We start from the raw sequence: 21345 nt of genomic DNA, 5'->3' as shown, positions 1-21345 counted from the left end.
TGGCACTTTCCCCCCTCAATTAACCAAAACAGGAAAGATTTGCGCCTGTCGGAAACCGATCGTTCCAGCGCGCGCGGGGAATAGCATCGCCGGTGTTAATATGTGAGCTCCAACAAAAGTAAAGTACAGTATCTCTCAACTCATCATCTTTCAAAAAATTGAGTTTTTTATCTCCTTCCGGGCCGTCGTCCGCTGGCCGGCGAGGCACCAAGCGCCGGGAACTCGTCGGTGGAGAGGCTGAAAGGCACTCCGCCGCCGGGGCTCTGTGACTGTGTCTGTCCCGCCCTGGCAGCAGCAGCCTGGTACAGAGGCGCCGCCGCTTGCTGCTGCTGCTGAGGTGTGGCATGCTTGGCCGCCTCCCCATTGCTCTGCTCCCAGGCAGCTCTGTTCGGAGGCGCGCTCGCCGCCGTCGCCGGCCGGACCGCAGCAGCCGCGAGGCTCTGCAGCAGCGGGTCGGGCCGGAAGCCGAACGGGACCTTGGAGGCGTCCATCTTCCTGAACGTGATGGAGATCCTCTTGGCGGGCACGGCGGGCACGCAGTGCTTGGCGACGTCGGCGCCGTTACCGTTCAGCACGAGCACCGACCCCACGGGGAGCGGGATGGAGGCCGCGGCGGAGAACTCCCCTGGCGCGAGGACCCTCATGTCCTTGCCGAAGAGGATGGGGGCCTCGGTGAGGAAGGAGGCGGTGCAGAAGGGGCGGAGGAAGTCGTGGTGGTCGACGTGCGGCGGGATGCAGTCGTCGACGTCATAGACGTTGACGATGCAGCTGTCGGGCACGCAGGAGGGCGGGAGCACGCGCCAGAGCACGAGGCGGCGCGCCATGGCGGCGAGCAGCGGCGGCAGCGGGTCGACGGCCTCGTCCCGCACGATGCCCGGCGGGTTGCCGTCCCGGTCGGCGGCGTAGTTGTAGCAGCAGCCGAACTGGATCGTGGCCCGGCCCTTGCCCCGCATCCACTTGCGCGGCTCCGAGTAGGTCCGCTCTGGAAGAAGAATCGAGGTCGTCAGATCAAGATCGGGGGAGGAAGAAGGAGCTCTCGTGCAGGGGAATTGATTGATTGATTCATTGGAGGGGTGTTGGAGAAGAAGAGGGGGAAGGTTGGGTACCTCGGAGGCGGCCGCGGCGGCCTTGGTCCTGGAGGTCGAGGACGCAGGCGACGATCTTGGCCTGCTCGTCGGGGGAGAAGACGTTGGCGTGGAGCTCGAGGCCCTGGAGGATGTTGAGCATGCGGCCGTCCACCCGCTCCATGTGGCGGAAGTCCTTCTTGCGGCGCACCCTCGCCATGCCCTCGTCGGACAGTAGCGCCGGCGTCGGCGTCGACATCGCGGCGGCTCCGGCGGCGGCAGTGGGAACAGAGCAAGGGCGGATTCGATTGGATTGGCGGCTGGGGCTGAGGTAGCTCAGCTTTATACGGAAAGGTGAGACCACTTCCAAATCGGGGTCGGGTCGGGTGTTTCGCCGAACACGTGGGGCGCGCGTGGGTGGGCGCGTGCGGACGCGTATTCTCGCGTTCCCGCCTTCTCCTAGCGCGCGCGTTCGTCAGTCGATTTGCATAACCTATCTATCTGGTCCGGCATCGGGTGGGCTGGCCTCCGCGACGGACGGCCTTTACTTACACTGCTTTTTTTTTTTGAGGAAGCTTTACTTACACTGCTGAGCCTGCCGAGCTCTCTTGTGGCGCGCGTGGGCTGGCGTGAGCGACTCTCGGGAGCGGGAGCAACTAATTGGAGAGCGCTTCTTTAAAGACTTTCAACAATCATTTTTTTAGAGTAGTAAACACAAGCGTCTGTATTTTTTTAGAATAGTAAGCATATTTTTCATTACATCATATTTTTCTTTCGGAGGCAAATAATAAGGGGCACGGAGGTTCTTGGACAGGTCGACGAGTGGAGAAATGGGTCATACTTATGTCGCCAGCCTGTTTGCTGCCGCCGTGGAGATGATAGCTTCTTCTTGGACCAGTCCCTCTTAGTAGACGGAGAGGAGAAACCTGGTCGGATTGAGGTTATTTGGTGGGGAAAGTATAACACATCTGGAAACTTAGCTTGTCTGTGTTCCTCTGCCATATAATTTTGGTTCTTCATTTTCAGTGTCAATTCCCTTTTGACATTTATAATATGTCGAAGAATAATGCGGGCCTACCGGTGTCATGGGAAATGCACATTGAGAGCCGATCGATCGTTGCCGTGGGAATCATCGCCGGTTCAGTGCATGCTCGTCGTGAACCCACACACCGGTGGCCAGACGATGGCGATGGTAATCGAGGAGTCATGAATGCGTCAATACTCTATTTCACATGTTTCTCACCACGGAAAAAAGAGAACGAAGTTTGAACAACATCAATGACACGCCACCAGGGGTAGCCAGTGATAATAAAGTAGCAGCAGCACTGACGGTACATTTTGACTGTAGTATGTGATGAACAATCGACCTCGCTATGGTTGAGGAGGACATTAACACATACATACCTAATTTTAACTGGTCTCTGTTAACCGTCTTCGAAGTCCTGCAGAGGCTTATCACTGACGCGTCCCTCGATTGATGACCCTCATCACTGACGTGTGGTCATAGGCCAGTTAGTGATGAGTAGTCACTTGTGTTTGGTTTTGTAGTAGTGTTGGGGGCAACAAATCTTATGTAAATTACATGAATATAGAAGAGAAGAGATATTTTTTCTTGTTTTACAAAGATTGATTTTTGGATAAAGTAGGAAAGCACCTGCATTTTTTTTCTTTTCGAGGCAAAATAAAAAAAATAAAAAAATGAGGGGCATGGATGTTAATAGACGGACCGGCAAGCGGAGAACTGGGCCATAGTTGGGGAGAAGAATAGGTTCTTCTTGGGCCAGTCCCTCCGAGGAGAGAGACCGGGCCGGACTGAGCTTTCTTGTTGGGTGGGAGTATATAACCATCCCACCAACCCGGCCACATCGCTGTTGAAACCCTAAGCTGCTAGGTTATTCGCCACAAAGAAAAAAGGAAAACCCAGGCGGCGGCGGCGGCGGAGACAGAGATCGACGGTGCGGGCAAGAGGCGGCGATGAGCAGCGGGTCGATCTCGTCGGACATGGAGATGCTGATGGAGGACATCATCTCCCTGCGGAGAGAGCGGAAAGACCTTATGGAGTCTCTTACTCCCAAGATTTCTGGCTGGATGGATCAGACCTCTGGAGAAACAATCTGGTCCTTCCATAAGATGGACTCGAGCACCATCAAACCAGCCTCCAGTTTCCATTCCGACTCATAGCATCAGCAGCAGCAGGTATACTTGACAGACGACTTCGATCTTCTGGAGGACGTCGAGGATTTGGGCTAGCGGATGCTATCTTTGGCACATTCTCTTTCGACCTCCCATGCCCCCATCTCCTTGTACAAGGCGGACGAGCTGGTTAGCACAGCATCCAAATTAGAGAGGATCTCGCTGGATTTCTACAATTCTACCGAGGCGGCAATGGAGGAGGCAGCCGAGGAGGAGAGGAAGACGAAGCAGACTCAGGAGAAGAAGAATGATGAGCTGGGCAAGCCTTTTCTGTCCAACGAATTCGTGGAACTCTCCTCCAGTGTCCTGGATACACCCAACCTTTACACGAATGAGTTGGCGATGATGTTTACGGTGGAGGATGAGGAGTATGAGAGGGTGAGGGAGGCCGAGAGAGAGATGGAGAGGCAGAGGTTAATGAGCAAGAAGCATAGGAAGCAGAGGGAGAAGAACAAGCAGCAGATTGTGGTGAAGGAGGAGCGCGTTGCTGATGAGCAGCAAAAAAAATCTCAAACGGAGCAACTCAAAGAGTGGATGGATGATGAGCTGGAATTTTTCTATAATTTTTGATTGTTCCATGCTTGGGGATGCATGGGGATGCTAATACGTCTCCAATGTATCTATAATTTTTGATTGTTCCATGCTGTTTTATTATCAATCTTGGATGTTTTATAATCATTTTATATCATATTTGGTACTAACCTATTGACATAGTGCCAAGTGGCAGTTGCTGTTTTTCCATGTTTTTTACATCGCAGGAAATCAATATCAAACGAAGTCCAAATGCCACCAAACTCCATGATGATTTTTTATGGGCCATAAGGAAGGCAATAGGCCCTGGTTGCACCTAGGGGGTACCCCGAGGGGGGCACAACCCACCAGGGCGCGCCATGAGGCCTCCTGGCGCGCCCTGGTGGGTTGTGCCCACCTCGGGTGCCCCCCGGACTGCCTCTTTGCTCTATAAATACCCCAATATTTCAGAAACCCTAGAAGCGTCAACAAAATATTCATCCAGCCACCGCAGAGTCCAGAACCACCAGATCCAATCTAGACACCATCACGGAGGGGTTCACCACTTCCATTGGTGCCTCTCCGATGATGCGTGGGTAGTTCTTTGTATACCTTCGGGTCCGTAGTTAGTAGCTAGATGGCTTTCTCTCTCTCGCTGAATTCTCAATACAATGGTCTCTTGGAGATCCATATGATGTAACTCTTTTGTGGTGTGTTTGTTAGGATCTGACGAACTTCGAGTTTATGATCAGTTATATCTTTTTATATCCATGAAAGTTATTTGAGTTTCTTTGATCTCTTATATGCATGATCTCTTATAGCCTCGTATTTCTTCTCCGATATTTGGGTTTTGTTTGGCCAACTTGATCTATTTATCTTGCAATGGGAAGAAGTGCCCGATAGTGGGTTCGATCTTACGGTGCCTGATCCTAGTGATAGAAAGGGAACCGACACATATGTATCATTGCTACTAAGGATAAAAAGACGAGATCTATATCTACCGCCATATAGATAAAATAATCTTGTCTACATCATGTCATCATTCTTATTGCATTACTCCATTTTTCCATGAACTTAATACACTAGATGCATGCTGGATAGCGGTCGATGTGTGGAGTAATAGTAGTAGACGCAGGCAGAAGTCGGTCTACTAATCTTGGACGTGATGCCTATGTAATGATCATTGCATGGATATCGTCATAATTATTTGAAGTTCTATCAATTGCCCAACAATAATTTATTTACCCACCGTTTGCTATTTTTCTCGAGAGAAGCCACTAGTGAAACCTACGGCCCCCGGGTCTTCTTTCTCATATATTTGCCTTGCGACCTACTTTTCCTTTGCATTTTTATTCAGATCTATTACACAAAAAATACAAAAATACCTTGCTGCGTTTTATATTTATTTATTTTAGTTGACGTTCGATCTATCAATATACTACAATTTACCTCACGTCCATTTGCCTAGCTTGAGGCGCCGTATCCCGGAAGGGATTGACAACCCCTTTAACACGTCGGGTTCGAGGTGTTGTTGTTTGTGTGCAGGTGCTGCTTACGTTGTGTTGCTTGGTTCTCCTACTGGTTCGATACCTTGGTTTCATAACTGAGGGAAAAATCTACCGTCGATATGCTACATCATCCCTCCCTCTCCGGGGAAATACCACGTAGTTCCAACTACCATCAGACCCAGCTCCGCCTCTATAAATACTCTAAAATCGGGAAACCAACAGAGGAGTCCATGAAATACTTTTTTTGCCGCTGCAAGTTCCTGTTCTCGAGAGATCCCATCTGGAGGCCTTTTCTGGCACTCTGCCGGAGGGGGATCCGACCACGGAGGGGCTCGACATCAACCTTGCCGCCCTTTTGATAATACGTGAGTATTTTACCTCAGATATACAGGTCCATAGTTAGTAGCTAGATGGTTTCTTCTCACTATTTGATCTTCAATACAATGATCTCCTCGATGTTCTTGGAGTTCTATCCGATGTAATCGTTTTTTGAGGTGTGTTTGTTGGAATCCAATGAATTGTGAGTTTATGATCAGATTATCCATGAATATTATTTGGGTTTTTCTCTAAACTCTATTTATGCATGATTGTTATTGCTTTGATTTCTCTCTGACCTATTGATTTGGTTCAGCCAACTAGATTGATTTGTCTTGCAATGGGAGATGTGCTTTGTAATGGGTTCAAACTCGTGGTGCTCAATCCCATTGACAGTGGGGGAAATCACATGTATTGTATCGTTGCTATTAAGGGTAAAAATATGGGGTTTATTCATGCATGAGTTTACTTTGTCTACATTATGTCATCTTGTTTAAGGCGTTACTCCGCTCTTTATGAACTTAATACTCTAGATGCATGTTGGATAGCGATCGATGTGTGAAGTAATAGTAATAGACGCGGGCAGGAGTCGATCTATTTGTCTCGGACATGATGACAATACACATGATCATTGCCTTGGATATCGTCATGATTATTTGCTTTTCTATCAATTTCCCAACAGTAATTTGTTTACCCACCGTATGCTATTTTCAAGCGAGAAGCCTCTAGTGAAAACTATGGCTCCCCGGTCTACCTTTATCATATATTGGAAATTCCAAAAATACCTTACTACAATTTTAGTTTATTTCTTTTATTTTGTATTTTTTCAATCTATCTATCTATCTATCACCATACAATTTAATCTTGCAAATAACCGCCAAGGGATTGACAATCCCTTGTTCGCGTTGGGTGCGAGGATTTGTTATTTTGTGTGCAGGTGCTGCTAACGAGTTGTTGCGTGATAACCCACAAGTATAGGGGATCAACTGTAGCTTTTTGGATAAATAGAAGTGTCGAACCGAATGATGAGCTAAAGGTAGAATTTATATTCCCTTCAAGTTCTATCGACCACCGGTACAACTCTACGCACACTTGACATTCGCTTTAGGTAGAACAAGAATAAAACTATTTTGTAGGTGTGAGGATAAGTTTGCAAGAAATAAGAAATAAACTAGAAGTACTTTGCGAGAATAAAACTATAAGTAATTTGCAATATAATAATAGTTAATTATTTGGTAGATAGTGTTTTGTAACAGAAAAGAAGGATTTGTCTATGGGCAATCGATAACTAGACCGGTAATCATTGTTGCAATTTTATATGAGGGTGAAGCATGAGCTAACATACTTTCTGTACTTGGAATATATGCACTTATGACTGGAACGCTAGCAAGCATCCACAACTATCAAAGATCATTAAGGTAAAAACCAACCATATAGTATCAAGTCATCTTTACTCCCATACACAACAACCCCCTTACTTGGGTGTAAACTTCTGTCACTCTAGCCGCCCACCATAAGAGGGTTATGAACGTGTTGCTAACCCTACAGCGGGAATCCCTTACGCTTGCGCGACACGGAGGGAACCATAGGACAACATCAAAATAAAACGTACAACTCAAACCAATCATGATCACTAATCAACACATAGGACAAAACGAATCTAATCAAACATCATAAGATGGCCACAAATTATTGGATAATAATATGTAGCATTAAGAACCATGTTTAAGTAGAGATTACAACAGGGATGTGAGGTGTTACACTGCTGCATAGAGGGGGAGAGAGTTGGTGATGATGGCGGAGAAGTTGTTGGTGTAGATCGCCATCATGATGATTGCCCCGACGGCGTTCCGGCGCCACGAGGAGGGAGGGAGAGAGCCCCCCTCCTTCTTCTTACTTGGTTAGTTTCCCCTCTGGTCCATGGCCGCCATGGCTCCCGGAGGGGAGGAGCCCCTTTGATATTGGATCTCTCTCTGTTTCTTTTCTGTTTCGCCTCCATGTTTTCTAGCCAAAAACCGTTTCTTAAATATCCAGAGATCCGTAACTCCGATCGGCCTGAAATTGTAATACAATTTTTTCCCGGAAATATATTTCTTGCGGCGAAAGAAGAGTGTCAATCGACTTACGAGGGCCTGATGTCTACTACGCAACCTTCTTCTTGTAGACGTTGTTGGGCCTCCAAGTGCAGAGGTTTGTAGGACAGTAGCAAATTTCCCTCAAGTGGATGACCTAAGGTTTATCAATCCGTGGGAGTCGTAGGATGAAGATGGTCTCTCTCAAGCAACCCTGCAACCAAATAACAAAGAGTCTCTTGTGTCCCCAACACACCCAATACAATGGTAAATTTTATAGGTGCACTAGTTCGGCGAAGAGATGATGATACAAGTGCAATATGGATGGTAGATATAGATTTTTGTAATCTGAAAATATAAAAACAGCAAGGTAGCAAGCGGTAAAAGTGAGCGTAAACGGTATTGCAATGATAGGAAACAAGGCCTAGGGTTCATACTTTCACTAGTGCAAGTTCTCTCAACAATAATAACATAATTGGATCACATAACTATCCCTCAACATGCAACAAAGAGTCACTCCAAAGTCACTAATAGCGGAGAACGAACGAAGGGATTATGGTAGGGTATGAAACCACCTCAAAGTTATTCTTTCCAATCAATCCGTTGGGCTATTCCTATAAGTGTCACAAACAGCCCTAGAGTTCGTACTAGAATAACACCTTAAGACACAAATCAACCAAAACCCTAATGTCACCTAGATACTCCATTGTCACCTCAAGTATCCGTGGGCATGATTATATGATATGCATCACACAATCTCAGATTCATCTATTCAACCAACACATAGAACCTCAAAGAGTGCCCAAAGTTTCTACCGGAGAATCACGACGAAAACGTGTGCCAACCCCTATGCATAGGTTCATGGGAGGAACCCGCAAGTTGATCATCAAAACATACATCAAGTGAATCACGTGATATCCCATTGTCACCACAGATACGCACGGCAAGACATACATCAAGTGTTCTCAAATCTTTAAAGACTCAATCCGATAAGATAACTTCAAAGAGAAAACTCAATCCATTACAAGAGAGTAGAGGGGGAGAAGAAACATAAGATCCAACTACAATAGCAAAGCTTGCGATACATCAAGATCGTGCCAAATCAAGAACACGAGAGAGAGAGAGAGAGAGATCAAACACATAGCTACTGGTACATACCCTCAGCCCCGAGGGTGAACTACTCCCTCCTCGTCATGGAGAGCGCCGGGATGATGAAGATGGCCACCGATGAGGGTTCCCCCCTCCGGCAGGGTGCCGGAACAGGGTCCCGATTGACTTTTCGTGGCTACAGAGGCTTGCGGCGGCGGAACTCCCGATCTAATCTCTGTTCTGGAAGTTTTAGGGTACGTAGGTATATATGGGTGCAGGAGGTACGTCGGTGGAGCTTCAGGGGCCCCACGAGGCAGGGGGCGCGCCCTAGGGGGGTGGGCGCGCCCCCACCCTCGTGAGCACCTCCCTTGGCTCCTGACGTGGGGTCCAAGTCCATCCAGTAGCTTTCCTTCTAAAAATAACTTCTCTCGTTGATTTCGTTCCGTTTCGACTCCGTTTGATATTCCTTTTCCTTGAAACACTGAAATAGGCATAAAACAGCAAATCTGGGCTGGGCCTCCGGTTAATAGGTTAGTCCCAAAAATAATATAAAAGCGGATAATAAAGCCCAATATTGCCCAAAACAGTATATAATATAGCATGGAGCAATAAAAAATTATAGGTACGTTGGAGACGTATCAAGCATCCCCAAGCTTAATTCCTGCTCGTCCTCGAGTAGGTAAATGATAAAACAGATAATTTTTGATGTGGAATGCTAGTTGGCATAATTTCATTGTGATTCTTCTTACTTGTGGTATGAACATTCAGACCCGAAAGATTCAAGACAAAAGTTTAATATTGACATAAAAATAATAATACTTCAAGCATACTAACAAAGTAATCATGTCTTCTCAAAATAACATGGCCAAAGAAAGCTATCCCTATAAAATCATATAGTCTGGCTATGCTCTATCTTCACCACACAAAGTATTTAAATCGTGCACAACCCCGATGACAAGCCAAGCAATTGTTTCATACTTTTGACATTCTCAAACTTTTTCAATCTTCACGCAATACATGAGTGTGAGCCATGGACATAGCACTATAGGTGAAATAGAATGGTGGTTGTGGAGAAGACAAAAAAGGGAGAAGATAGTCTCACATCAACTAGGCGTATCAACGGGCTATGGAGATGCCCATCAATAGATATCAATGTGAGTGAGTAGGGATTGCCATGCAACGGATGCACTAGAGCTATAAGCATATGAAAGCTCAACAAAAGAAACTAAGTGGGTGTGCATCCAACTCGCTTGCTCACGAAGACTTAGGCAATTTGAGGAAGCCCATCATTGGAATATACAAGCCAAGTTCTATAATGAAAAATTCCCACTAGTATATGAAAGTGACAAAATGAGAGACTCTCTATCATGAAGATCATGGTGCTACTTTGAAGCACAAGTGTGGTAAAAGGATAGTAACATTGTCCCTTCTCTCTTTTTCTCTCATTTTATTTATTTTTTTATTTGGGCCTTTTCTCTTTTTGTATGGCCTCTTTTTTATTTTTTATTTTTTATTTTTCGTCCGGAGTCTCATCCCGACTTGTGGGGGAATCATAGTTTCCATCATCCTTTCCTCACTTGGGACAATGCTCTAAAAAATGATGATCATCACACTTTTACTTTTCTTACAACTCATAATTACAACTCAATACTTAGAACAAAATATGACTCTATATGAATGCCTCCGGCAGTGTACCGGGATATGCAATGAATCAAGAGTGATATGTATGAAAGAATTATGAACGGTGGCTTTGCCACAAATACGATGTCAACTACATGATCATGCAAATCAATATGACAATGATGGAGCGTGTCATAATAAATGGAACGGTGGAAAGTTGCATGGCAATATATCTCGGAGTGACTATGGAAATGCCATGATAGGTAGGTATGGTAGCTGTTTTGAGGAAGTTATATGGTGGGTGTATGATACCGGCGAGAAGTGCGCGGTATTAGAGAGGCTAGCAATGGTGGAAGGATGGGAAAAAGTGCGTATAATCCATGGACTCAACATTAGTCATAAATAACTCATATACTTATTGAAAAAATCTACAAGTTATCAAAGCAAAGTATTACGCGCATGCTCTAGGGGGATAGATTGGTAGGAAAAGACCATCGCTCGTCCCCGACCGCCACTCATAAGGAAGACAATCAATAAATAAATTATGCTCCGACTTCATCACATAACGGTTCACCATACGTGCATGCTACGGGAATCACAAACTTTAACACAAGTATTTCTCAAATTCACAACTACTTAACTAGCACGACTTTAATATCACTACCTCCATATCTCAAAACAATCATCAAGCATCAAACTTCTCTTAGTATTCAACACACTCATAAGAATTCTTACAAATCTTGTATGCTTAGCATGTTATGATTAAGCACATTACCAAGCTATTTAAGACTCTCAAAATAATCTAAGTGAAGCATGATAGATCAATAGTTTCTATAAAATAAATCCACCACCGTGCTCTAAAAGATATAAGTGAAGTACTAGAGCAATAACAAAACTACTCCGAAAGATATAAGTGAAGATCAATGAGAAGTCGGATAATTATGCAACTATGTGAAGACTCTCCCATTTAAGAATTTCAGATCTTGATACTTTATTTCAACAGTAAGCAAAGCAAAATAAAATAAAATGACGCTCCAAACAAAACACATATCATGTGGTGAATAAAAATATAGCTCCAAGTAAAATTACCGATGAACGAAGACGAAAGAGGGGATGCCTTCTGGGGCATCCCCAAGCTTAGGCTCTTGCCACTCCTTATTCCATAGTCCATCGAATCTTTACCCAAAACTTGAAAATTTCACAACACAAAACTTAACAGAAATCTCGTGAGCTCCGTTAGTGAAAGAAAACAAAACACTACTTCAAGGTACTGTAATGAACTCATTCTTTATTTATATTGGTGTTAAACGTACTGTATTCCAACTTCTCTATGGATTGTAAACTATTTTACTAGCCATAGATTCATCAAAATAAGGAAACAACACACGAAAAACAGAATCTGTCAAAAACAGAACAGTCTGTAGTAATCTGTAACTAACGCAAACTTATGGAGCTCCAAAAATTATAAAATAAATTGGTGGACCTGAGGAATTTGTCTAATAATCATCTGCAAAAGAATCAACTAAATAACACTCTCCAGTAAATAGTTCTAGCTAATCTCGTGAGCGCTAAAGTTTCTGTTTTTTACAGCATGATCATAAAGACTTCACCCAAGTCTTCCCAAAGGTTCTACTTGGCATAAACACTAATTAAAACACAAAACCACATCTATGGCTATAAACATTTACAGCATGATCATAAGTTTGTGTTGTACGAAAAAAATTCTCCACATTTTTCGTCCATCAGGTGTTTTCGTACGTCTTTTTCTCTGTCCGTACGTCCTTTTTTTCGTCCGTCCTTTTTGTGTTGTATGAAAAATATTGTGTGCCGTAAATTAAAATTATAATGCGTTCTCAGGACTCGAACCCTGCCCGTGCAGTGGCGAATCTTGGAAGAAAATTGAGTGCGGGCTTAAAGTAACAGTGTGAAAAAAAACACTGACTCTCAATTCTTTTTTACAAAGAAGGTCAAAATTTGCCAGAATACTACTGAAAACATGTACTATGCACTAGAATTGTTTCAGATTTTTTTCAAAATATAAAATTTTGAACCGAAAATTGGTTATGTTTAGCAAAATAGCCAATATCTCAAAATCTTGCAACCCAAATTACCTCAGAATTTCTCAGATACTACTGGGCACACATAGTATTTACTGTAATTTTTTGGAATTATTTGGAACTTATCAAATGTTAGACTTTAGCAAAATTGCCATGGTTCGAACTATAATAATATAGTAATGGTAGCAGCCTCGTGCGTGCTCTCTGGGACGATGGAAAGCAGCAACGGCCTCGTGCGAGCGAGCCAGCGAACAAGTGGTGTGGGGGCGTTTGGCTGGGCTGGGCCTTAAGTGTAGTAGACAGAAAAAAGAATTGGAAGCGCTGGAGGGCAGGCTCGAGCCTGCTAAAGCCTGCCCTGTAGATTCGCCACTGTGCCCGTGTAATCAAGGTGCGCTCGGAGGAACCAACTCACCTAGATACCCCACTTTGTGAGAAAACAGAGGAAACTTCCTTTTATTCTATATACGTGTTAGTGGGATATCATTTCTGGGGGAGAAAAAAAGGCGCTGCAGTGGCTACAATCCACCAAGCTACAACATGGTTTAATGAAAAAGTAAAGATTCATTCTTCTACTCCCTCCGGTCCCTTTTACTCTGCACATTGGTTTTGCTGAAAGTCAAACTTTGCTACGTTTGACCAAATTTATATTAAAAATTATTAGCATCTATAATATCTAATAAATATAATATGAAAATATATTCCAAGATGAATCTAAAGATATTGGTGTTGTTATGTGAATGTTTATAATTTTTTATATAAACTTGGTCAAAGTTGAATGAGATTGACTTCGGACAAACCTAATATGCAGAGTAAAAAGGACCAGAGGGAGTATTAAATAGTGCCACCTCGCCTCCTTGCATCTCATCCCACCAATGTATATATTTTTGTGATCTAAAATTAGCAAGCCGCCTCAACAATCGTAACATAAGGCCCTGGGAAGGAAAAAACAAAAAGAAAGAAATCCGGCCTTTCCTCGGGAAGGAAAGCAAATAAAAGAGAGAATCAATTCAGCCTTGCCTCAACAAGGAAAATAATTAAAAGAAGAAATAAAGTTCGCCTTGCCTTCGGAAGGAAAGAAATTATTATTATTTTGCGGGAAGGAAGGAAATTAAGAAAAGGAAATAAAATAAAAGAAGGAACAAATTAGCCTTGCCTCAATAAGGAATAAGGAAAGAATTAAAAGAAGGAATAAAAGAATTGTAAAAGAAAGAATAAAATTCGCCTTGCCTTCAGAAGGAAATAAATTAAGGGAAGGAATAAATTTCGCCTTGCCTGGGGAAGGAAAGGAATTAAAAGAGAACTGAATTAAACGAAGAATCGAGTATATAACGAGTTGTTAAATATATGTTGGCGAGTTCCCTAAAAGATATGGCGAAGTATCGGGTGAAAATAGGTTTTCAGTGAAAATCTGAAAATTCTCACATGGTCCATCGGATCTACAATGAGCGGCTCCGACCTCCGATCAAAGGTGGGATCTCCCACGATCCACTTAAACAAAATTAGTGGATAACTCCCTGTTCTCTCAGTGATTAACGAATATCATGTGGGGATTGCCTTGCCCAACTCCGATCTAACTCTTCCCCGGTCGTCCCATGGGCTGCTCCCGCGGGGAACGCCATGGCGGTTTCGAGACTTCTAGCGGCCGCGAGGCACGAGGCGGGGCAGACACAAAACCGGCACCGGCAGCGACGCGGGTACGCACCGCCTCAGAGCTCTCATCGGCAGGGAGGGCTCCCGAGGATCTGAGGCGAGGACGCCGCCCTGGGGGGAGGCAACGATATCCGCGACGTCCGCCCCGGAAGCTTCACCAACGACGCAGACAGTGTGGCGGGAGAGTGGGACTGCGTAGGTGACGCGCACGCGGCAGACCAGCCGCAGGGGTGAAGTCGAGCGGCATGGTGATAGCAGCGCATCCGAGCTGCTGCGCTAGGATGATGGTGGGTGTGACCTGCAGGGTAGCTGCGTCCATCACAGTAGCGTCTAAGTATATGCGTTGACCTCGAGCGGAAACACGCGGAAGCGTGCTGCCCCATGCTACACTTTTCTCTGAAAAATTATAGCTCAACTATACAGTTCTCTGAAGAAATGTCCGCACAACCTCCGTTATTTCCGAAAATGTACCTGAACATGCTAGCTCGATCATAAGGGTTGTGTAATGTTTGGCTGGGGCTTGTCCCTCTGTTTGTTTCTAAATTTTCTTGTAAAGACTGTAATTTGGGCCCATGTACATGTGTCTAGCTACAAAAGAGATTAAGATTGATTGGGTGGTGGACTCGTTGCAAAACTATGTGTGTAGGAGGCAAAAGAATGTGAATACAGAACTTCAGGATTCTTGCACAGTTTCAGCTTGATAAAATGTTGGCATGAAGCCCATAAACTAACATCTTTGTAGAGTTTTGCACGGTTCAACTTGATAAAATATTGGCACAATGCCAATTCAGAAATCACGCAACACATGAACTTGTTCAATGTAGTTCACCAGAACAAGCAACTAGCAATGTTTCTCTACAGATAAAGAAAAATCAGTAGCAGGTAACAAATCCTTGTCAAGCATCAGTCTATTTTTCCATCTAATGCGCCATAACTTGAGAGTACGAGACGATGAATGTTACCTAGTGATCAATCGATGGTTTATGCTCACGTAACAGCTTACCTCTGCATGGCTAGGAAGAGCCCGATGCATGTCAGGGGAAATAGGGGTGGCAGTCACGAGCGACAGTGTTGAGTACTCTGAAGATTGAGACGCAACTGGCGAAGGGTGAGCAGCCAACGGAGGCCCTTTCACGACCGACAACGTTGAGTACTCTGAAGATTGAGACACAACCGGCAAAGGGTGAGCAGCCAATGGAGGCCCTGTCACGACAGACGGAGGGGAGATCATGGCTTCAGTCGCCATGGGCGGAGGATGAGCTGTAGCCGACGGAGGGCCCGTCGCTGCCGTCGGAGGGAAGGACATAACTCGAGTCGCCACCGGTGGAGGATGAGTCATGAGCCGCAGCGGACGGAGGGCCTGTTGCTGCCATCGGAGGGGCCGTCATTCACGTCGAAAGGCAAGGGCTCGCGGCCGCCGAAACGTGATTCTCCATGGCAGCGTGTAAGATTGAAACGTAAACCTATCATAGGGACACTCACGAAGGATTTTTCCACCTTGATGGTGAACAAGCCAGGGGTTTTCCTGCTAATTGTGTTTAAGTGGATCATTAGAGATCCCACCTTTGATCAGTGTCGTTCGTTATAGATCTGATGGACCACGTGAGAATTTTCAGATTTTCACTGAGTACCTATTTTCACCTGATAGTTCGCCAAAAAATATATATGTATATGAATCTTGGGCGTGCATAACTCCTGATCACTTGCAATACAAATCCAATTAGTATTCACAAAAAAATTGGGCATCCTCACAAAAAGTTTATTTTTTTGTGTCATTTAAAAAGTCTTCTACCTTCTGAAAAATGTTATGTATTTTTTTGGAACCATTCATGCATCTTAAAATATTTGTGTAGTATTAAGAAAAATGTTCATGTATTAAAATAATGTTTATATCATTTAAAATATATTCACCCTTTTCTAAAAAATCATGTAATTCTAAAAAGTGTTCACGTGCTTAATAAATATATTCATAATTTTAAAATATGCATGCTCTTTAAAAAGGTTCATGTGTTTAAAAAGTGTTCATGTTTTAAAAAGGATGCTAATGAATTTTGAAAAATAAATATACAATTTTAAAGTGAGTTGGCATAATTAAGAGGGGTGGTGTATGGACTAGGAGTACGTACGCAATAGCTCGGGAAGGACAGCTGTGACACCCACTTTGACGAGATTAGTTTTAAAACTATTAGACATTCACTTGCGATGGCGTAGTTCAGTGACTGGTGTGCGGTGGCCTAGATCATCACCTTGAAATTGACCATATTCGGACACATTGTGATTAGGTGGACACCGTGGCCATGGTCAATGAAGACGGGAAGGAGGATAAACCACAAGACGAATGAGACGCTATGTTTAAATAGATAATTTGGACCTGCAAAGGGGTTCAAATAGATAACTTGGACTTGCGAAGGGGTCTTGAGTCGTGCTTATTGTGCTAGGAGCATGCGATTTTCTCTCCCGTTGCAACGCACGGGTATATGTGCTAGTTAGGCATAGCGATCAGCCAATTAGCCCTAGCCGATCATCGCTGGCTTCCTTGCTTTTTATTTTCTTTACCTAAACTTATTACCAGGCTAAACATACCATTCGAGCACGGGACATCGCTCTGCGAGAGAGCGCTGCGTACCACCAGCGTAAGTGGCCACATGTGAATAAGAACGCATCGCAAACGTATTTAGGAACTTACCTTTGGGGGATATTCCTAGTTGGATGTTATTTTCTGTACATGTACAGTAGCATATATATTTTTGAAAATTTGAACACATTTCAAAAACACACGAAACAATTTTTGAAGAAATGTGAACAAAATTTGAAATTCCAAAATAGTCTTTGAAAAAACAGAACAAAATTTGGAATTTCAAACAGGATTTGACAAAAATAGTCTTTGGAAAATAACAACAACATTTGTGAAGGAGTTATTTTTACTTTGGAATTTTTTTCAGAATATTAGAGCACATTTTAAAAAATAACAAAAAGGAATTAATTTTGAAACCCCGAACATATTTCAAAAGAACTAACAAAATTTGACGTTCCAAACATTTTAAGTCAGAAAACGGAATGTTCTACGAAACACAAACTCTTTCCAAATTTCTGGACAATTTTTCTGAAAACTGTTTTCAAAAAACAGGAACTTTTTTGAAAATCATGAAGATTTCTTGGAACAGGAACATTTTTCCAAATTCCGAAACAAAATTTGGAGACGCGAACATATTTTGAAATTCCCAATCAAAATTTGAAACGGCGAACATTTTTTGAAACTTGCAAACAATTTATGAAACTAGGACATTTATTGAAACTTCGGAAAAAATGAAAACATGAACATTGTTTGCAATTTGTGAACAATTATTGAAAATGGGAACAATCTTTTTAATGCCCGAACATTTCTTGAATAGGTGTGAAAACAACGAACAAAAGCATTCACAACACATTTTGAAAAAATACGAACATTTTTTGAAATTTGGAAAACACGAACAATTTATGAAATTCGCCTAACATTTTTGAATTCGTGAACAACTTTTTGGAAACATGAACATTTTTGTAAACATGTGAACATTTTTCTAAAAATGAACAATTTATGAAATTTCCCTAACATTTTTGAATTTGCAAACAATTTTTGGAAACATGATTCTTTTTGAATTTGTGAACAATTTTTGAAAGCAGGAACATTTTCTGAAATCTGATATTTCTTGAATTTGGTTCATACGGTATCCTGTCGACGGATTTAGACGGTGCCCTATTTAACGTGAATGCAGTTATCTCTAATGCATAACCCAAAACGATAGTGGCAAATCGGTAAGAGACATCATAGAACGCACCATATCTAATAAAGTAGGGTTACGACATTCAGACAAACCATTACGCTGTGGTGTTGCAGGTGGCGTGAGTTGTGAAACAATTCCACATTGTCTTAAATGAAGGCCAAACTCGTAACTCAAATATTCACCTCCGCGATCAGATCGTAGAAACTTTATTTTCTTGTTACAATGGTTCTCTACTTCACTCTAAAATTCTTTGAAATTTTGAAATATTTCCGACTTGTGTTTCATTAAGTAGATATACTGTAACATCACAAATTTTTAATTTGGAATGTTATACATAGATCATTCATGCATATCATATTTTATTGCATTTCGTTTTCGCCATCCTCGAAATCCTAAGAAACTCAAGGACCTTCAGAGAGAGTTGGGTATTTCCCGGTTTTCATATATGATTTTTATCAAATATTGAAACGAGGATTTTGGCTTATTATTTTTCTCTCCGAAAATATTTGATATTAAAATATATGAGAGGAGATAATATGACTTCTCCAAAATAATTGAAATATTGGAGGAAAAATATTAAAATGAAATATTTGATTTTATTCGGATTTTATTGCTATTAGAAAAATTGCACATTTTTCAAAGTTGCATTTTAGGGCCAAGAAAATGTTCATCTCGTTCTAAATATTTTATTTGGACAGTGAAAATTTGTTTTGGCATTTTTAGTTTTTTATTTTATTTTTTAGGATTTTTTTTCTGTTCGGAGGAATTGTTTTTTTAAAAAAATCTTCCAGCGCCGACTGGGCCGAAACCCAGCCGGGCCGGCCCATCTCCCGCGCGCGCCGTCTCCCACCCGGAGACCGAGCAGCCGCTGCTTCGGACGAGGAGTCCGACCGGGACTCCTCCTCGCCGCCGCCTTGGCCCCTCCTCCAAGCCGCCGCCCCCTCCCTTTATATGCCGCCCCCGAGCCCCGCCACCACCACCAAACCCCGCCGCTGCAGCCCGCCTCCCGAGCCGAGCCGCGCTGCCGCCGCCGCCTCTCCCCGCACCGTGCCGCCTCGCCCCGCCGCCCCGCAAGCCCGCCGCTCCGCCGCCGAAGCCCCAGTCCGCCGGAGACCGTGCCTCGCCGGATCCGATGAGGTAGCCGCCGACACCGGTTTTCTCTAGAAAACCGATTCGGTTTTTTAAGGAAAACCCTAGTTCATTTTTTTAGATCGGTTCGCCGGTTTTTTTCCGGTTTATCTAATTAGCGGATGTTCGTCCGTACGTTCGTTTTAACGAACGGCTTTCACCCGATAGTTATAGAAAGCACGTTCGTTCGTTTGCCTGTTCGTCAGTTTTTTTCTTGGATTTTTCCGCGATTATTTTCGATCGCGATTTCTGATCCGATTTTCGTTTCAGTTTATCTTTTCGCTCGTTTATCGGAATCAGGCGATTCAAGCGCCTAGATCTTCGTCTCGAAACCCTTTTTCTGTTTAATAAACTTGAACGAGATTTTGGTACTGTAAAATTTGACTTTAGTTCAGATTAGTAAACATATCTTATTTCTTTCGTAGTTTGAGTTTCGTTGCTCCGTTTGATTTGATTCTTTTTGCAAACCGGAGTTCCTAAGTTGAACTTTCTGGTTAAATCTTCTTATTTGAGTTTTACCCGTGCTTCTTTGCTTGATTGCTTATGTATGCTATTGTTTGTTGCGATAGAACACCCGAAGTGCGAAGCGTGCTACTACGAGTCCTTAGGTTTCGCGGATCGTCAGCAAGGCAAGTAACACATTGATCATACTCTTTTCATACCCAGTTTTTATGCATTAGTTCAATCCTCAAACATTGCATGATTAGGATGTCATTAACATGTGGGTTGGGAAGTAGTTAATGTGGTAGAACCTATTGCCCTATTATACTCAAACCCTTGGGAGTTACTTCTACGTGTTGATTATATTCCTATGATATGTTCGTAGACGTGGTTTGGGTGAGTGAAATCCATGACAGATGTGAGATTGTTAATTAATGGTTCAACTTAAGGTGGCAACTTAAATACACATCTGGGTGGATTGAGGCACCTGGAGAATCCAGTGTTGCCTGTATTTCTTAGAAATCCCGGGGTTCCGTGTGATTTTCTTATGGACCGCCACCCAGGCTCAAAGGGAGCTGAGATAATTTCATGCTAGAAACTTCCGTGTGCAGCCACAAGCTATTATGGGCTCTAGCATAGTTGAGTAAGTTACGTGAAGCTCTTGAAGAGGTAGATCAGCAGGTAGTGGGATGTAGGTTTGGTATGGTCTACCCGGAGTAGAGAATTAATGTTTCTGAAAGGCTGTGTCTCGGTCATCCGTTTCTCAAACACTATGTACTGCGAGAAATCCAACGGAGGCGATCGAGTCTTGTGGGGAAAAGTGCACAAACCTCTACAGAGTGTATAATCTAATCATGGTTAGCCGTGTCCCCGGTTATGGACAAATCTTGAGTATCTAGTACCAGGAGTATCTTAAGTATCTCATCACTCAAATTTAATATTGTTGGGTTGATAATTACTTTAATTGAGATTGAGTTGGAGGAACCTTCTCAATGTTGTTTCAACCACCATGATAGATAAAATAAAAATTTATTCCTTTGTTGTAGGGAAAAATTAGCTTTTCGCAGAAATAATAACCATAGAGCTTTCCACCAGCCAAATATGCATGTAGTGATAGCATTATTCTGTTCTTGCTCTACTGTGTTACATTGCCAGCATATTCCATGTGCTGACCCGTTTTCGGGCTGCAACGTATTATGTTGCAGACTTTTCAGACGAGGAGTAAGGTTCGTTAGGTCGTTGCCGTGCAGCTCAGCTATGCCGTTGGAGTTGATGGACTCACTTTATCTTCCAAGCCTTCCGCTGTTATCGTATTAGATGGCCTTAAGCCATATTTATTGTAATAAGTTCTCTTCTGAGACATCCGATGTAATAAGTGTGTGATTGCTACTCTCTTATAAATCCTTCGAGTATTGTGTGTGTCAGCATTACCGATCCAGGGATGACACGGCAGCACAGAGACTTGACCGTTTGAGGTCGGGTCGCTACATATACCCATACCTACTCGAATTATCTGTGAAGGTTAGAAAATAACAATTCCCGTCGTGTGCTTCAACATTCATCGGACCGCATACATTGGTAGGTATTATTTCCAATAAGTCATTAGTGTAGGGGAACGTTGCATGGAAAACAAAAAAAATTCTACGCACACGCAAGATCTATCCATGGAGATGCATAGCTACGAGAGGGGAGAGTGTGTCTATGTACCCTCGTAGACCGTTTAGCAGAAGCGTTTAGACAATGCGGTTGATGTAGCCGAACACCTTCGCGATCCAACCGACCAAATACCGAACGTACGACACCTTTGCGTTCAGCACACGTTCATCTCGGCGACGTCCTCGCCTTCTTGATCGAGCAAGATGGGCTAAGTAGTAGATGAGTTCCGGTAGCACGACGGTGTGGTGACGGTGGTGATGCAACTATCTCCGCAGGGCTTC

The 21345-nt window shown here is 43.4% G+C and overlaps 1 protein-coding gene across 1 annotated transcript; it reads right to left on the bottom strand.

Annotated features, from left to right (window-relative positions):
• Positions 1-6: 6 nt before the first annotated feature.
• LOC119357280 (RNA demethylase ALKBH9B-like) lies at positions 7-1363 on the bottom strand. The gene is made up of 2 exons (XM_037624269.1): positions 1107-1363; positions 7-982 (listed from the first exon to the last, which is right to left on the bottom strand). The coding sequence occupies exons 1-2, from the start codon at positions 1321-1323 to the stop codon at positions 168-170; spliced, it is 1032 nt and encodes a 343-aa protein (XP_037480166.1). The 5' UTR covers positions 1324-1363; the 3' UTR covers positions 7-167.
• Positions 1364-21345: the final 19982 nt, after the last annotated feature.

Source organism: Triticum dicoccoides, chromosome 2A, assembly GCF_002162155.2.
Source record: "Triticum dicoccoides isolate Atlit2015 ecotype Zavitan chromosome 2A, WEW_v2.0, whole genome shotgun sequence".
NCBI classification, from domain to species: Eukaryota; Viridiplantae; Streptophyta; class Magnoliopsida; order Poales; family Poaceae; genus Triticum; species Triticum dicoccoides.
The sequence above is the reverse complement of the archived record's forward strand: the minus strand, read 5'-3'. Positions and strand labels throughout refer to the sequence as shown.

Excerpts from the sequence above, each read along its gene's own strand:
- LOC119357280 (XM_037624269.1), bottom strand. The coding sequence starts at position 1,323 with ATGTCGACGCCGACGCCGGCGCTACTGTCCGACGAGGGCATGGCGAGG. Across the intron at positions 983-1,106 it reads CCGCCGCGGCCGCCTCCGAG|AGCGGACCTACTCGGAGCCG; the intron begins GTACCCAACCTT and ends TTCTTCTTCCAG.